The sequence below is a fragment of the Aptenodytes patagonicus genome, chromosome 1, assembly GCF_965638725.1.
Source record: "Aptenodytes patagonicus chromosome 1, bAptPat1.pri.cur, whole genome shotgun sequence".
In the NCBI taxonomy this organism is placed as follows: Eukaryota; Metazoa; Chordata; class Aves; order Sphenisciformes; family Spheniscidae; genus Aptenodytes; species Aptenodytes patagonicus.
In genome coordinates this window covers 65928033-65946832 of record NC_134949.1, presented here as the reverse complement: position 1 = coordinate 65946832, position 18800 = coordinate 65928033, and the positions used below count along the sequence as shown (strand labels likewise).

Here is an 18800-nt window from a genome sequence, read left to right as displayed (position 1 = left end):
ATTATGGACAGATGAGGCAAAGGAAGAGGGGGAGCAGTTCTGAAGGTTTCCTTGTCCTGTGGTATGCCTGCTGTGAACTAATATGGCTGCAAATATAATACTCATGTATCAATATCAACCCTTGAACGTGAAAATATGAGACCCAACACCTTGAAATTATGGGACCACTTCCAATATTTACCTATTTTTAAACTTAACAACCTTGGCAAAATCTCTTACAAGCATCACTACCTAGTTTAAAAGATCCCTTGTGAGAGAGAGTCACATATTAACTGCAGGGAAATACTGAAGTCACTTGGCTGCAGTGAAACTGCAGGGGTTTTGGGTGTGGGGTTTGTTTTTTTTTTTTTTAAGCAAATTATTCCTGTCAGGGTTCTTTTTTTTTTTCTCTCAAGAATGGATTTTTTTCATTGTAGTTACATTCCTACTATGAAAGGCTTAGCTTTTTAAAGAAACAGTTAAAAGTTATTACATTTCATATGTAAAGAAAGGTTGCATGAAAAAGGGAATTCCCCACTTAAGAAAGTACATTAGCCTATGATAAAGATATTTATATAATGTATGTGTATATATAGATACATATATGAATTTCACCAGCTTCATGAAAGATTTTTGTAGGGTAAGTTGGCTAGAAATCAGCCCTGAAGCAGCTAACAGCTGAAATGCTGAGGAACAAGGGCAAATTACAATGGATGAGCGAAGCAACAGTTGGACTCTCTTCAGAACTACATACATGTGCAAGGCCACACACATTCAAGAATTTGTGGTGCAAAACCGGTAGGATGTAAAGCTGTACTCTCATTTTTTTTTAAACGCACCACCGAGCAGCTCTGCCTGCAGGTGGTGGAACACCTCCAGATGTTGCTATGAGGGCAGCTCTGAGTACATCAGAAAGCATCTCTTCTCCATGGGCATTCCCAGAGAGCAGCTGGCAGCCATTTGGTGCAGCTTGTTACTGCGAAGGACCCCAGGGAAGTTAATGCTTTGTACCACAGGGCTTATGAACGCCAAAGCTGTGCTTGGTAGCGCTTTCTCGCTGTGCAGAAAGGCCCAGTGTGACTCACAACTGGACTACATCCTCATCCAGCTCCGGCCAGTCCTGCACAGGCAAAACAGTTAGTCTTTTTAGCACTATTATTATTAATAATAATACTCCTAGGCTGTCTGAGACAGCAGGAAAAGGGGGCTTAAGACATCCTTTAAAAGAGACAAGCACACAGCTGGCTGCTGGCAGCAGCGGTGAGCATCAAAGGGCTTGGGGTGGAGGGGGGAGCCAGAACCATGTGCGAGGGAGGTGTTTTTGTGGCAGGCACTGTCCCAGAGAGACAGGGCAAAGAAAACATCACAAAATGATTCAGAAATATGATTTCAGGATGGGAGAGCAGAGGCAAGGGAACTATTAGGAAATATCGACTTGTACGGGAAGAGGCCATGAAAACTTGGTGTCAGAAACAGCGCGGAAGCTCCTGAGTGGGGCAGGGAGGGCAGCTGCTGAAGACAAGAAAGCAAGCAATGGCCATGACAGAAATTTCTTCAATCACGCACAGCTGGGCAGAAACAAACAGAGCCATTATATGCTCATGGGTTAGTCTAAAACAGTGTTAAACTGAAAACTTAAGCTAAATTGGGGGGTGAATCAGAGAGCGGCTGGAGAAACGCTCCTGAGACGCATAGCTAAGACCCTGAGGTGACCTATATGCCTACGTTACAGTCCTGCTAACCTCTGCTGGATCTCTCCTGCACACACTGAATGCTGTGCTGACAATCTGAGCTTACTTGAGGGGCTGAGAAGATTTCCCTGGAAATATTAAGGGTATTGTTAACCTTTTTTTGTTACCATGAGCTTGAAGTTGGCTTATCCAAAGGCCTAACACTCCCTTCCCATCCACTCCCGGCCCCAAGACACACACACACAGAATTTTGACCCTTGCATCCCTTTCCTCCACTCCTCCTAACTCTTCACAGCTTTTGAGTCACACCAGTCTTATCACCCTGCCAGAAGCAGCAACCCAGCTCCACTGGCAAATAACACAAGGAAACTCAGCCCAGCCAAGGCATGCGCTTCTTCACTTTTATTCTGTACATTTCCACACAAGTCACAATACAGAAAAAGTGTCCAAAAGGAACAGTAACCAGCTCTTTCACTGTATACAGATTTCCTCCTTCCCCCAGTTTAAAATCTCCTTATTTAGCAACACAGTGATCAAGATACTTTGTATAAATAGGAAATGCAAGAAAATCAGGGAAGAAAATACTTTCTCACTTTGTTACAAAAAATCCCTTCCCCTTCCTGTATCCCCCTTTACTGCTGATTACCTGGACCCTGATTCCCTGTTAAACATATAGCTTCATTTCATGGGTGCTGCTGCATGCCTTGGGTTCCTTTTGCCAGCTGGCAGCCTCATGATGCACAGCTCCGGGGCATTATGCATGGGGTCAGGCAGCATAAAAGAGCCCTTTGTGATGTTATTACAACTCCTGGAACAGATGTGGGTTCAGATAATAGGATATGTACAAACACTGGAACTCTGGATGCCCATGAAATGTTGGCTGAATATGCGCATTTGTTATTTGACTTTACTGCTCTACTAAGGGGACTAAACACATTATGGAGCGGTCCAGATTCTGACCTCCGTCACACCTTGGTTCACCTGGAGTGAATTCAGTGCAGAGGAGATCAGGATCTGTCCTTTATCCTTCCTTCATCATCTCCAGTGGGCAGCAAGTGAATATCCACTACGTAGCCTGATGGAAACTCAGCCTTTCCATCATGAGCCCGTTCATCACCATCCCACGTGACGATGACTCCTTCTTAGCCTTGTTTCTTTTTGCAGGAGACACCTCCAGTTCCCTAACTCTTCACTAACTGTTGTCCTCATTTTTTACCAATATTCATCTCTCGTTTGCCAAGTGGCCAGAGGAGATGCTAGTGTGAAGGCCAGAGAGTCTGCTCCCTCAGATGTTTGGCTTCATTCCCCAGAAACCCCATCAACAAACTCAAGTGGTGACTTCTGGGCTGTTGGACAAGATACTGTGATACCTCAATGATAGGATAGAGGTGATAGAAAGAGGTATTTCTGAGATGGGCTCTCCCAAATGAAATACTCTGTGCACAATGAACTCAATGTGATGGAATACAACTGCTCTACAATTCAGCAAAAAAAATCCTCTGGAAGGAGGGCAACCACCTGAATGCTTTCATTGACTGGAAATGTCACCTGAGTTAAAATTTTTAATACAAGTGCAAACTAGCTCATTAGAAACTTGTCATCCTCCAGCACTCTTTACTATCTCAATTTAAGCCAGCTAAACTAAAAAGCATGGGACAGGGCTAATTCCACCATCCTTCAAAAAACGGTTCCAAAAGAACCAGGATACTATATGAAAGCAACATTACAAGGCACAACAAAAAAGTCATAAATGGTTAATATACAGCAGGTTTTGGCCTTGCAACACAAAGCAAGGCTCTTACCTGTGTGTGTAGGGGGAGGTGATATTATCCCCATTTTACAGATTAGGAAACTGAGGCACAGGAAGGTTAAATGACTTACCGAAACTGACTCAATGACAGTGGCAGGAATAAAACCTCAATGTCTTGATTTGCTACCTTCTGCTTTATCCCTTTGACCACAGCACCTCCAAAGAGACGTGCTGGTGAATTATAACACACAGCACGTGCTTTCCCTATTCTGTGACACAACCACGTGACACACAGTTAGACTTGTAAACTATCATAAGACAGAAGCATATCATTAAACATAGTGATCATTTTTTTGCATAACCTTTATGTTTCGCAATAAAACAACAGGTCAGTTCTTGCTCAGAATAAATCCCTACTGAGCTAGCTGTGACAGTCTCATAAACCAGGTTCAGTCCTTATGTACATTGCATTTCCATCAGCACACACTTGCAACTTGATGAGCATTTGTGTCCAAAGGAGAATCATGTTTCCCCACAATGCATCCTGTTTTTTCCCAGTGAAAGGCTGCAAAGCCATAGCTGTTCTAAAAGCTGTGCAGACGCAGAGTAGCAGTAACAGTGGCACAGAAGAAGGCCTGTAGTTTGTAGCAAAATGTTCTGCTCACTGACTCACAGAGGACACTGAAACCTCCATGGACTGCCAGAAGGTTTGTGTGGGAGGTGCAGAACACGAGTCCTCAGCTATATCATTGGCTAGACTTTCCAAAATCCTTCAAAAGCCTCCTGCTTCCAAAAAGCCGGCTGCATCCAAAATGACTGGAACAGGGTTTGCAGCACAAAATAATACGGGCAGAAGAAAAATAACCTTCATTTCCCACTGTGAAAGCACGTTTCACCTTGCGAAGATTTCTACAGAGAAACGCTGGTAGTCATATTCCATGTTCCCCTCCCCAATGCACTGCACCCTGACGGGCCAGCGGCCAAGGCTGGCAGCTCCCAGGTCCATTTGGAAAGGGATTTTAACCCTTGATTCTTTCATTGTCCAATAGAGTTTCAGGACATGGAGCATATGCAACCCATAGTGTGAGGGCAGCTAGACAGCACCCGTTACAAAGGGCAGTCCCACGCTGGCTGCTGTGAGAGGAAATGGGCAGGAATCTCCGCCACCGCTGGAGCTGCCCTGGCACCAGAAAGAGAAACACATTTGATAAAAAGAGCTTGGAAGAGCCCTTAAGAAAGGAAGGCAGCTCCTACAGGCTTACTGATATCCGTATGTATTTTACCCTCCGCCTGGCACATGGTGGGGTGTCTGGAATAGGTAGCTTCCAAAAAGATGTTACTTTTGCCAGTAAGGTGATAGTTGGATCTTTCTGCACAGAAGGCACCCCCCCTCCCCTTCCCTTTCCCCAAATCTGTGAGGTGCAGCAGTAAGCTAGAGAGAGACAAAGCTCCCAAGAGCTGTTGAGTGCTTTGAAGGCTCAGCCACTTATTTTCTTTTCTCCCAAAGCTGCTGCATGATCAAAGGAGGCAGATGGAGGAGAATCGCTCTGCAGTGGTGTGTAAATGGAACAAAAAACCTGATAAGCCTCTGCCATCTCCCTATGATTTTTCTGAGATACACGTTGAGCAGAAAACCATACAGTGGCAGGGCCAGCCATTTTGCATGAGAGACCAGCACACTCTCTCAACACGTTGGAAGCAGCTGCCACTTCTCGCAAGCATGTTACGGAGCAACACAATCACATTTGCCCAGGCAAAGATTATTTAACAGGAAAGTCGCAAAGGGAAGGAACATGAGAGTAGACCAAAAATAATAAAAAAAAAAAATTCCCTATTGATATTAAAACTAAGTCTGAAAAGGTTGAAATCAACCCCTCAGGTGTTAAATACCCAAGTCCATCATGCTTCCCATCTGCTTAATCTTGAGACATTACAGCTACCCTCAGAGGTGCCTTTAGTGCTGCACGTCCAACTCACCCCTAGTACAGCAAAATTTCAACATTCCCTACCCATGGCTGGGCATGGTCAGAGGAGATCCAACTGTCTGTGACTCTAGTCAAGCAGAAGTGTCCCAGAGGCAAGCACATGAACAGGATTTTGACCTTTCCAGTCAAAAATTAAGGTAGCATGAGCTAGGTGAAAAAAAGAGGTCATCGAAGAATAAAGACTTCAGTAAGGTAGGTCTGAAAAGGACAGAGCAAAAAAAAGGAGGGAAAAGCAAAGAGCATTCAAGATTATTTTAAATCAAATTTAAGTAAAATTATGTTCCATTTTCTTCCTGCCATTAGCTGCCAGCAAGCTCACTTTTTTCGTAGCTTTGACACGAATGTACTGCTCCCGCATGCCATGGAGATAAGGACACTATTACAAAAGCGGCCAGACCACAGGAGAAAACAACTCACAACTGCGCTCATCTCCTATTAAAACAAGCACATCAACGACAGTTTTCCCATTCAGATCAAGAAAAAAAAAACTGGTCCTGGGAAAAGGGCTGAAGCACGGGACAGGAGAGGGAAGACAGCTATTCGCTTTGTGGCCTATAGCAATCACTGCTTTTGACATGGCGTTGTTCCCATCCATTTGGAAGGAAAACCTCCGGTATGGCTAAGGAGCAGGGAGAGGTGTCATTGCATGACTTAGGGCTCACGTCTCACTTCGCGAAGCCTCAAGATTTGCAAATAGAAGGGTGTGCCCCACCAGCCTGGGCAGTGATCCCTGCAGGGGCAGGAACAGGATGCCCCCTGCAGATAGATGACAAATATTGGGAGCAGTGAGCGTGGAGAAGAAATGCACCCATCTCACTTTATCAAAAGTGGATACATCTAATTGTGGTACATAAATACTCATTACAGTGATATTCAGTAGCTAGCATTGCAACTCCCTGACCAGAAAATAGCAATGCTTATGGAAACTATTCTGTAGGGTCCCCATTCCCAGGGGCCAGCTTAGCTTTGCTTTTCTAATTTTGCCTTCGTTCATTTTTTGTGTCAATGTCATACAGGAAAAAAAAGCCCTAGAAAAGTGGGACTATCAGTTAGAGCCTAATTAGCCAAGTAGAAATCACTCATGTCTGCTGCATCAAGCTCAAGACCTTCTTGAGCTACTTCTCCATACCTACAAACCTAACTGGTTCCTGCAATTCCTAGACAGGACCTGGATTCCTGAATACGTGTAGGAACAGGGACTGCCTTCTCCCTCTGCTGGGCCACAGACTGAGGAAAAAGTGATTATTGAAGGTCATCAAGTTGGTTGGAACCAGAAGGCCATTTTTCTCATTAAAATAAAGTGTAACACTAAGAAATTAATTGCTACTGTAGTTCATGCATTAGTAGTCAGATAATTGCTGCAGCACTTGTAACGGAGCACTGGATTGCCACCATGCACACTTCACTGACTGGTAAGTTACACATCAAGCAGCCTCCTAGACAGGGACTAATTGAAGAGCCAGGTGTTACACTTTGCCAGCAAAAGGAGGCTGGCTCTAGATGAAGCAATTACATATGTAGTACTATATTGCTAAAAGAAGTAGTGCTTATTTCTTGCATGTCAAAATGCTACAGCTTCTACGTACTTTATATATGAATGCTGGAGCTGTTAACGTATTAGTGAACTCTGAAATAGCATTCCCAAATCAGGGTTCTGTTTCTGGTGGATAAGGGCAAAATAATACAGACAAATTTCTGAAGAAAGTATGTCTTTTGCTTTCTCGGATATTCACCTTCTTGTATGTGTGTGTCAAAAGAATCACTGCCTTCTTAGATTCACAAAATCTCCTCCATGTAGGGGATCCAGGAGCATAAGTTGACTGCTTTTAAGGGGCTAAGCATAAAATTATTTCCGGAATTATAGATGCGTTTATGTTGAAACAATTGCTTTTGTTGCAAGGCATTCTCCTGCTTAGACTTTCGAAGTCATCACGTGCTACATCAGAATGAAGAGTTTTTAAAACGAGCTGCCTGTCTTCCCCACTTTCTGGGTAACTAGATACATGTGTACTGCATAGGATAGATTGTATTTTCTTTTTTTTTTTTTTTTTTTTTTTAAAGCAGTCTGAGAAACAAGAAACTGCAGCTGAGACTGGAATGTGGCACCTTATAAATAAGGCAGGAGACAAGATGCACTCTGATGGCGGAATACAGTAAGGTTATTCAGCTCCAAGCCTGCCTAATCACTGAAGTCAAATGTAATGAATTTACTGGTGTGATCAAGGCCTGAGGGAGGGAATTTTTCCCTTTTGCAGGAACGGCACCATATGTGACCAGGAAATCCCTTGGCCAAGGCAGGGGCCATTGCTCCAGTGCACATGTACAGGGGATGAGAGAATGCCACTCTCTGTGGGCACCGGCGCTGGAAACATGCTGGGGAAGGAAAGGGAGGCCCCTGAGCTCTGGTACCTACAAGAGGATCTCAGGTAGGCAGTCCGGAGAAGCGTGGTGCCATGGCACAACTTGGAGTACACTTAGCCACGGTCACCGCTTTGACTGCTGGGTAGTCCATCCCTTATAAGCCAGCTTTGAAATGGAAGTGAGGAACTGCCCAAGTACTTGGCCTACTTCTGGGCAGCCCAAGCCAAGTGCCGAGCTGCTGCAGCCTGTCTGCACCGGTAACTCCTCAGCAAAGGCTGAGACATCCTGACCCCTCTATATATTCTGTTCACCCCAAGAGCTGGGTGCAGGGCTGGGCTATAGCTCCTCTTGAGGCGTTTCCACAGTGCAGCCATTATCTGCATCCTGCACTTCCAAAGGGAGTTAAAGCACTGAAGCTCAAAACACATACTCCACATAAAATTCTGGTCTTCATCAATATGCTAGCAAGTCACTTTTAGCACACTACTGAGTTGCCGTTGCAATCAACAGATTTTGGCAGGCGGCTCACGGGATTTTAAAGCTGTAGCTATCCTTTACTAAGAAAAATAGTTGCCTACATTGTTGTTAAGAAAGCCAAATGAAAAGATTACCACAGTGAACCCTGTAATACTGTGTCCTATAGCTTCACAGGTATCCAGAAAGGCACAGGTATATAATAAGCTGTTACCAGGACTGCTGAAATGACCTAAGATACTCACATTTGATGTTTTAGATTAATTAGGAAGCTAATAACTCAATGTCACTTTGGCTCAGATTCAGTGAGGAAAATAGAGGGGAAATAATGTCTGATGAATGGAAAAGAATAGCTATAATGGAGATGATAGAAATATTACTTTCAACAAGCTTAAACACCATTCTTATAAAATACTTCTCCATGGATGTTAGTCTGGTGCAAAAGCAGCAAAAAGGGAGGGAAAGAAAGTGATAGACCTCAAATGGATCAGCAAGAGGAACTGCTTCCTTCTTGGAGTACATGGAGTGCAAGGACAGAATTGTCCTTGGACTGTTTTCAAGGCATCCAAATTCCCAGCTTGTCCATACATTTCTTGAGTACCATTAAGCCCGCAGCAAGCTTAAAGCTACCAATGTACCTTGCCCATTTCATAGCTTTTGCCCAGAGTCAGATCATCTCAACAAGCTTTTGATATACTGGAAGGGTCAGCACATAAGCACACCCCACAGGAGGCATCTGGGATGGCTGAAAGGAAAATAGCCACCTTCTAGGTGAGGTTGTGTGTTAGTGACTTTCATGACCATGCATGTCACTGTCACGGCAAAGACAAAGACAAAAATGAGCAAAAGAGGCCATTAAATACTACTCAAACCAACCTCCCATGGCCACACCACCAGAAAAACTATCTGCCCCATCTATTCATCCACAACACCACCAGCTCTACAAATATAATTGGGAAGATCAATGGCAACAAAACATCAATTTTGTTCTATTTCATTTATGTCTTTGGCGCTTCTATATGACAGTCCTCATGTAGCAGGGGACATCTCATGTAGTCCGAATCCAGGCTACGGCACCACAAGCTGAGACTGAACAATTCTACTGCTTCTGGGGAAAAGCAAGGGTGACAGGTGTCAGTAAAAACATCTACAGACATCTGAAAGCGCTAAAACACAGACAAGCCATCACGTGAAATAGTGAAAGAGCCACTGGAGTCTGAGGGCCATTTTGTAACGGGCAAAATTTGCCTTGAACTCCTGTCTTACATGAGTCGCAGCCTCACACCTCACAATATTGAGCGATGCTATAATTAGTGAGAAATGTATGACATCGTCATACATAAAGATATCTCTAGCATTGAAACATGAAATAATAAGAGTAACTGATGCTATTAAAAACAAAAGTAAGTTTATTTTATCAACATTATAAATATTTTCTTTCCCTCCATTTAACTCCAAAATGAGACAGTAAATCCAGTACAATGGAACAATTCAGGAGCTCCTCAGTTCTACTGAAAAGGGTCCCCTTTAATAACAAATTAAAATGGAAAATGACATTTCGTCAGTCCAGCAACCCCAGTAGCTGAGCATCCCTAGGTACTTTGTCATTCAAATGGCACAGTTCTAAAAGTGTGCGCCCATATGTGTGTGTGAGTCTATATATATGCATACTGATATTTATAAATATACATATATATAGTAGTATACACACTTAATAGACACAGCCACAGAACAGACGCTTTTAGTAAATCAAAATGTTTTACATGTAATTTAAAGTTCCCAGCTGCACACTAGAATTTGGGCCCTGCACAGTGCAAACAAAATGATACTGTACTAAGCTAGAGCCCAAGTGCTCAAGAGTTTCAATACGTACGTGTCACCTTTAACTGCTGCAGAGTCTGCCTGCTTCTGGTGGCTGTCCAAAATCGAGAATCCCATGGCACTTGAAAAGGGGTAAGAAAGAATCCTGCAGCATCCTGGCCCCAAATTCCTTCCCTCAGTGAACCAACTTCTGATATTCGTGGCTGTGTGTGAGCCATTGCAGAAAACAATACACATGCTCTGTTATCTACAAATACAATACATCGTCAATATCTAATGCATCATGTGTGCAGTGCTTTGGGACACCTTGAATATTAAAGGCACTACGTACAGCCAGCTCCTGTCCTATCTCCAGTGCTGGGGTTTATTTTCATCCTACAGTAACTGCCTCCTACTGAGCACATAGCACGGGCAGCTTTCCAGAGGCACAACAGGCTCACCCTGATCATAGCATCGTACTCCAGCTGCTGGTCAAAAAGGCAAGCCAGACTCTCTCGTGTGCTCTAAGCTCCTTTGAGCAGTCTGAATGGCACAAAGGAGCTCAGGAAATCTGCCCATCCTGCCAAGCTGCTCCAGAGCCAGCCCCTGCTGCAGCCACCCCCCGGGCACGAGGAATGTTTCACCGAGGGGAGGACCGCTGGGGACAGAGAGGGACCAGACCCAGCTCCCTTATCATAATTCACATACGGCCTCTGGAAGCTACCTGTGATTAGAGCAAGCCTTTACTGCTCCACCTGCTTCATGGGACTAAAGGACCAGGGAGCTGCAACGGGCTGACTGACTGTCTTCTGCTCAGGCACCGGTCTGGCCTCAGCACAGGACAGAACCCAGCCCCTGCTGTCACTGAAGCTTCCTCCATTTCTCACTTCAGTAAAACAAAGCAAAAAGATAAAAGTGATACTAATATAATTCTTATTTTTCATCAAATATATAGAAATTTACAGCAATGTCTTTCCTCACAGCTGGGAAATGATACAAGGCCTACCATGAAACCACAGCGCAAGGATCTTCCTTGTGGAAATTTCACATACACCAAAATTATACTCTGATTTTTTTTATTTTAACAGTTGCCAAATTCTGTTCTAATATATACACATACTGACCCTCGCCACAAGCCCCTGGATGATTATCAAGGGAAGGAATTTGGCTTTCATATTTTATTTTTTAAACAAGAAAGGTAAAGACAGAAAATAAGACAAAATACATTTCATGTCGCCATTGATCTATAGATTACAAATATATAGTTTCCTTCCAGAGGAAGAAATACTAAAGAAATATTTTGCTCATATCAAATGAACTTTTGAAAACAGAAGAAAATAAAAAATATATTTTTCAGCTCCTCCCTCTCTGCCACAACAATCACTCTTGTTTAAAAAAAAAAAAAAAAAAATGAATCGCATTCATTTCATTTCCACAACTTTTATGAAGGAAGAAAAACTTATCTGAATAATGACCTGAGTTATTTTCATGGTTTCCAAACTGCACGTAATCCCGATGATCACCATCTACCAGAGACCTACACCTAGCAAGGCGCGTGAAAACACACACCGGTGGATCTTTCAAAACAAACAACAAAGCAAAATTCAAAAATCTATTGCAAGAATTATGCCAAAAGTGGTCTCTGAGCGTCTTCATGGGTCAGACAAAGTGGAAGTGGAAGCTCTGCTATTTCTGGCAGCTGAGTTGTCTGTAGTGATTGAAAACCTGAAGGTGAACATTTTGTGTATGCCTGTGTGTATGTGTTTTTGCTTTCTCTTCTTTTGTGGTTATAATCTTTGAGGTAAGACAGAGAACAGACGAGTACAGAAGACACAGCTGGCCTTTACAGCAGCTAAGCAACTTTACGTTTCCGAGCCTATAGTGGGTAACAAGGCAAAGAGCTGCCGCTTGTCCTTCTCCAGTGGGATAGCTTCTCTGAAACTTTGTTCCCTTGGGGAATCGGATAGTTTACAGGTTCAGCCAAAGAAGGTTTTCCTATCCCCAGTGTGACCGGGGCGGTGCTCATTTGTTTGTTGACGGCAGCAGGCCTAGGCTGACCGCTGGTGTTCTAGGTCTCCTTCCTACCTCTGGCTGTAATGCAAAGACGACTGGGTCCATAAGTCAGTCCATCAGAAACCCCTCCATCTTGCACAGATCTCTCCCCAGTGTAAAACCCATCTTTTCAAAAGTAAAAAATAGCTATCAGCTTTTAGGCAGGCCCGAAACCTGAGCAGAATCAGGTTGGTCATTATACATGCAATGGTGGTGTGAGAAACCTTACTGGTAACTTTCTGCTCTGCCATACAACGTGGTGTATCCCATATAACTCCTTTCCACACAAATGGCTGTCTCATGAGGATACTGTAACCATATACCCAGCAACAATGAGGAGGTTAGGTTTTGTTACTGCTGTAAATCTAACCATGTCCTGCGCCCTGGGAAACAAGGCAATAGGCAGAGTCCTCTCCAAAAGTGAGAAAACTCCCTGGTGATTGAGCACTGAGGACGCAGCTTCCGAGAGGACGGCAAGGGAGGTAATGCAGCTGGTAAAAACGTTGGGTTTTTCCTAAGGGCATCCAGAGCTCCTCAAATTTTTTGCTACTGCCTGACCATTTGTGAAAACTTAACACAGAGATAACAGGTACTATTTAACTGATGAGAAGTGAAGGGAATGGGAGAATAAAAGGAATGCAGAAAACTGTAGGGATGGAGGAGGTCCTGGCTGGGTGTTTTAATGTCCCAGTTAGTTTGGTTCCCCCACACCCTCTTTTCTCTTTCCTTTTTTTTTTTTTTTTTAAATAAATTGTACAGATGAACATGGGAGAAGTTCATGCTACTTGCTGGAAGCAATAAAGGTAAATTTCTGTGGCCCATGGATTCCACAGACCTTTGAGTGTCCCGCCTCATCCATCATGGGCTAACTTATGGAACCTAACCGTTCCGTGGCAAGACTCAGTAGCCCTTAGAAACTGGTGGCATGTCCTCAGGTATTTTCCACGAGAGTGAGAGACACATTGGTTCCATCAGCTTCTTCCTCACATGATGCCCAAGTGCCTCAGGTGCAGCCTTGCGATTTCCAAGGATCCTCTTCGACGTTTTCAGACATCAGACTGCTGTCTCCAGATCCTCATGGGAAACCATTTGGTAGTTTTGTCGACTCTCCAGGTAGGAGGCCAGATCTGGGTCACCAGCTTGCTGAGCCCTGTCACGAGGGGTCTTACCCTATAATAAAGAAACATGAAGAGAAAGTCTTGTGCTAACATATTTAGAAGAACAGATGAAAGCACGACCCAGAGAAATTACTACAAGAAGGATAGAAGCAAATTTGGAGAATTTACTTATTTGTTGTACAAGTTGGTGTTTTTCTATGATTAGAGTCACGATATTCTGAAGATTTTCAAAGTCCTTGTGTGGTTTAGGACAAATCATGCAGTTCTGCAAGGACATGCTATTTGATACATCACACAGAAGGGCTCACACGCTGGAAGGAACTGATTTTTCATTTTAGGGCTACAGTCCCTATGGGAATGAATATGACGCACAGTACTGTAGCTAACAATTGAAAAGTGCACTTCACAGACTACACACTTTGCTAAGGATGTGCAGAGAGACACCCAACATTTGAGATGAGTTCAATGTGTCTCATTCTATCTCAAGTACAAATCATTTTTCAGTGCATCAATTTGCTACTCCGCTATCTGAGCTACCTTAAGTTAAATTGGACCAAGTCTTAATCCTAAACTGTGAAAAAATATTGGAAACACGTTAATGTATCTCCACAAAAACACTCCTGATCCTTGGATTTCTGGGCAGATGAAGATTAACAAGTCAGAAGCCACTTGTCTGGATTTCAGCTGTTGCAGAAATTATCTTTTGCAATGTACAGTACTCTCACCTGAAAAAGATATGATCTCTCTCCCCCTTATAGGCTACCCCATGCAGCATTACACGGTAGGAAGTGTTTTTAATTGTCTTGCTGCAGTGAAGGTGCTTCTGACTCTGGAACCCAGAGATCCAACCACCTCTCAGCTGCTGACCACAGGATGCTTATGTTCAGAAATGCCAGAGGGGCAGCTTCTGGACCATGTTCCCAAGTGATCGGATTGTTGTATTGACAGAATATTCCTAGAGTTTAATTTTGCCCAGACTTCTTTCTCAGCCAAGCGTACACCGAGAGAGGGTTGTGGTTAGTGTCACATCAGTGAGCACAGGGGCAAGCGAGGGCAAAAGAAAATGGTTAGCCATCCTCACAAAGCAAATCAGCCACAATAATCAAGCCTCACAGATGCTATGCAATCACAAACCAAGGCTCCCCCAGGTGGTCCTTGCCCACAGGCCTCTCTTTTGACCACACAGGAGGAGGAGGATGCTGTGCCGTGGAGATGCCTCATTCACACCCAACACACCGAATAGTTTGAGGCCAGGCTCTCACTATGGTGAAGATGACCCATGTTGGGGACTGAAGTCTCTTGTACTTGTTTAAATCAATACAGTTTTCTAAATAAAAATAGCTTGTTTAAAAAGGGCTGCTCTTGGCACACACGAGGAAGCCTCAATCATGCACACAGCAGGGACGGATGCTGATCGGTCTCGCTTGGCGGCCGTATTTTATAACTGTTTGACAGGGCTGGGTTACCTTGGAGTCTGTCTTTCTCAGAGAGGCTCCCGCATCCACCAGGAGCTGGCAAACGGCACGATGGCGCTGGCAGGCTGCCTTATGTAACGCTGTCTCACCCCTAGACCAAAGTACAGAAACCAGCAGTGAGAGACATCACACCAATGTACATTTACGAAGTATGAGGTGCAGAGGACAGACAGAGAAGGATGCTGTATTTCTGCGAGGTTCCCTCTTGCTGGCAGAGGTAGACATGTGCACTCTCTCCCTTAGCATCTACATCCTTTGATTCAGTAGGAAAGCCTGCAATGCACAAATAGCAGATGAAGAACTTCTGAGGGGTGGGAAACAAACATGCACAGGTTTTATCCATTCAAAGGACTGAATGTCATGTTTCCATCCAACCACCAGTTCTGCTAACTGCTGCAAAGGCAAACTAGCCACCTTCTTATTTCACAGCAGGCAAAACAGCAACAGTGTTTGTTTCTTCCTGCAGTTTCTTTCCTCAACCTCATTCTTGGACACATCCTAGAAAAATCCTACCCATCAAAGTCACGACTGGTGCACTTGCTGCCCTGGTTCTGATACCTTGCTCTCTTGGATGTATGAGAGCAAGAGCTGTGTTTTTGTTTTCCACTGCCGGACTGGTGAGCTACTGGGGAAGCTTGAACACATGCTTTTCAAAAGTGAAGGCTGTGTAGTGGGAGCAGATTTATTGCAGAGTTCCTCACTCAGAATGGGGCTACATGTAACAGGATTCTGAGACTGACTGTAGTACCGAGGTTAAAGAAATCTATCTAGATTTGCCTAGGAAGAGGAGGAAAGTATGCTTTGAGGGGGTTGAAAAGGTGTCCTTAATACTAGTGTCCAATGAGTAGGGCCATTACATAACCTCCAAAATAACAAATGACAAGAAATACATGTAGTAGGACAAATCTTGCACCTACTTACCCAGAAAGTGAGAGAACATAAAGGAATTTCAGCCTCAGTCCATGACAGGGCAAGTTGAAATACTAATAGGCAACCTTGTAATGAATCTGTCTCTGCTGCATGAGAACTAGATTCAGAATGGGATACTATCTGATTTCCCCCTGAGGATCAAAAGACAAATTCATGCTGCCAGTTACAGCTCGAACCTCCCATTTTCAAGAGTTAGTGGTAGAGGGACCTTTGCAAAGGGAAGCCCTCATAGCCATGTTCACTTGCACTTTATTTCAGTGGCTGTGCTATGCTACTGCTTGAAGAGAAACAGGCAATCCATCCATACTCCATCACTCCTGGACTGCACACATGCACCTTGTGCAGAACCTTTCTGGTGTTCTCAGTTAGCAGAGGAGGGCACTGTGGGATGAGGAACGGTAGGTTTAACCACTATGAGAAAGGTTTCTTTTGCTTCCCATATATTCCATATACTTCCCAGGATTATTCATGCTTCCCTTATATACTATTTGTGACACCTTGATTATACAACAAGATGTAGAGCAGTTGGGAATTGGAAAGTAAAGTCTTTTTTTTCGTAATAACAGAGGCGATCGAGGTTCTAACTACTCGAGATAAATCTTCGACTGCACAGGTTGTGGCCACTTGGGACAGCTAAGGCAGAGCACTCTGGATGAATAAAGAAGGCACTGAAGAAAAGCCGTAGAGCAAGAAAAGTAATTTCCTGATTTCTGGAATTTACCCTTCAGGTTGCTTCCTCAGTAACTGGAGTCTGGAAACATCAAAGCACAATGCAGGACTTGTATTCTTCTAGAAAGATTAAGGAGGCATAGGAAGCAATAGAGAGGAAGTCCTTTTTGGAGTTCAAGAAACATTTGTTTTAGGCCAGAAAACCACAAATGAGGTAGTTGTTTGGGTTTGGGGGGACTTTTGTTTGCTTTTTTGTTTTTTAAAAGATGTGCCATTTTACAAGCTTTTTTATTTGAAAGTTTGCACTTGAAAAACAAGAGAAGTCTGCTAGGTTAATGCACATAATGGGAAGGGCAGGGTAGGTTGTACTTACGTTTCACTGTCTGTCATGTCCAGTAATTCAGATGGACCTGCAAAAGAGAGTCAGGTATGTCATATAACATTTGTCTGCATGACTGGAAGAGTATGACTACCAGGAGAAGATTCCCTGTGCAAATATGTAAAACAAGCCAACTGAAAGCCCAATTTGCACAAATATGCCAACCTTCAAGGTAATATTTGCTTGTGCAAGCCCTTGCACTAGCAAAATTCTGAACGCAGAGTCCCTGCTGGAGTGTCAGCACCCGGGAGTAGCAGCCTCTAAATTATACTGGGAATGAATATTCATGGAGTTTATTTTCTCTCTCTTCACCTTGCTCAATTAAGTGGTTCACATAAGTACAATGCATTGAAAATGCTGATACACTAGAAACCCTGATATATTGCAAGTTAAAATCTATTGTTAGTACTAGAGGGAAAATGTCATTAGGAAGTTGAAATTAGCCAAATTCCATTCTGAATGACATCCCTGTGCTACTCTATTTAATAGCGTTATGCAGAATGTAGATCGGGGTGGAATATTCCCAGCGGTCTTTATATTGATATGCAAATCCTGTACGCTACTGGTTAGCAATGATCAGGAAAGTAAGATTAAGAAAAACAGAAAAGATTTTTGTTAAGTGGGACAAAATAATGCATTTATGCTAATGTTCTTTTGTCCTTGATATTCATTACAGGAAGATGTTTATAGCAGCAAATTCCATCACTGAATTACAGTGATATGGAAAGGCTAGGATCTGGATAGCATTTGAAATGAGAAAAACTTTTCCCTTTGCAGTCTGGCTTATTATTCTTGTCTCCGCTGCTCTGGAGCATAGTGCCAGATGGTATGGGACAGTTAGCAAGGGGAACAGTGAAACTTTACAGGAATTTTCCTTCCTGTGCATGAATATTTCTCTCCAGCACACTTTGACTTTGAAATTCAAGAGTCCTCAAGAGCTTACAGCAAATCTCACCTGAAACTGAGGAATTTCACACTACTTGCTTACTAAGGCCTACACACAACCTCTCTACACTCCTTTCACTCTAAGTATGTGTCAAAATGGATCAGAGCAGCCTGGCTCTCCCTCACTCCTTTTACAACATACACATGCAGTATCATCGGGGCAGCCGGCTGCCTCAGCTTCAGGACCTGCAGGTAGCTCCTTCACTTCATCTTCTGTCATCATGAGAAAGGGGTGGTCAAAAAAGTATCATGCTTAGTCCCCAGTGCACAGGGCATTGCATACCTGTCACGGCAGTTCTCCAAACTCATTAGCCACTGTCAATTTTTAAAGCACAGCACCCTGACTCTACCGCCACACATCATCTCCTCACTTGGCAGTTATGTGTTCAATCCTCCCCATCAAAAAGAAGAATCACTCAAGACCTCTGAGCTCCCATAAGTATGAAGAAGGATACAGGGGGCTAAGCAGGGACCCTCATTGAGAGGAAAGAAAAATAATGCCTGAGAAACTAAAAAGAAAAAAAAAAAAAGAGGTGAACAAAAAGACTCCCTTACATCTCCCAGGAGAAAAGAAAATCATGTTATCTCAAAAACAGAGGCAATTCTCCATGGCTTGCTGCAATGCCACATCCCAGTGATAGGTAACCAGGAATGGCCTGCAGTGTGTTAGAAAAGACACTGCCAAGTAAACTATTATTTCTGTTCATGGATGGCACAAGAAAGGTTGTGATGCAAAGGTAGAACAGGGTGACTGGGCTGGCTGCATTGGGCATAGAGGTACTTGCCCTGGTAAGTGGAGGAGAACGGAAAAAGGTGTTAAAATATTAGGAGGAAGGATGGTGAGAAGTTAGAAGAATATGACCTGAGAGGGAGGAGAAGCTGGGGCAGAGGGGGTCTGGGGAGATGGGAAGCCAAGGGTGAAGGAAAACCAGTCTTAAGTAGGAAGAAACAGCAAGGCTAGGACAGAGGAGCTGAGTGCTGAGGACTGAGCAAGGCAGCCTGTGAGTACAGACCTGAGGAGGTGCCACGTACATCCTCCCTGTGTGCAAAGGGTGTTCTCCCAGATACTGTCCCAAATAAAGCATTTCATGGGAGTGCCCCAACTCCATCCTCATCATACGTAAGGGCCAGATATTGGGGTTAATCGATTAGCAGCACAACGTGGTACCAGGATTCATTCGTTTCATTCTTT

At 43.7% G+C, this 18800-nt stretch overlaps 1 protein-coding gene across 4 annotated transcripts in view; it reads right to left on the bottom strand.

Annotated features, from left to right (window-relative positions):
• Positions 1 to 2057: 2057 nt before the first annotated feature.
• The window catches only part of DGKI (diacylglycerol kinase iota), a 230121-nt gene continuing 213378 nt past the window's right edge, over positions 2058 to 18800 (bottom strand). For all 4 annotated transcript variants that reach the window (XM_076340326.1, XM_076340343.1, XM_076340353.1 and 1 more), the window contains 3 exons: positions 16658 to 16694; positions 14677 to 14776; positions 2058 to 13262 (listed from right to left, as the gene is read on the bottom strand). In XM_076340326.1, coding sequence (XP_076196441.1) covers positions 13146 to 13262; positions 14677 to 14776; positions 16658 to 16694 — 254 coding nt within the window. In that variant the 3' untranslated portion in view covers positions 2058 to 13145. The remainder of the gene's footprint in view (positions 13263 to 14676; positions 14777 to 16657; positions 16695 to 18800) is intronic.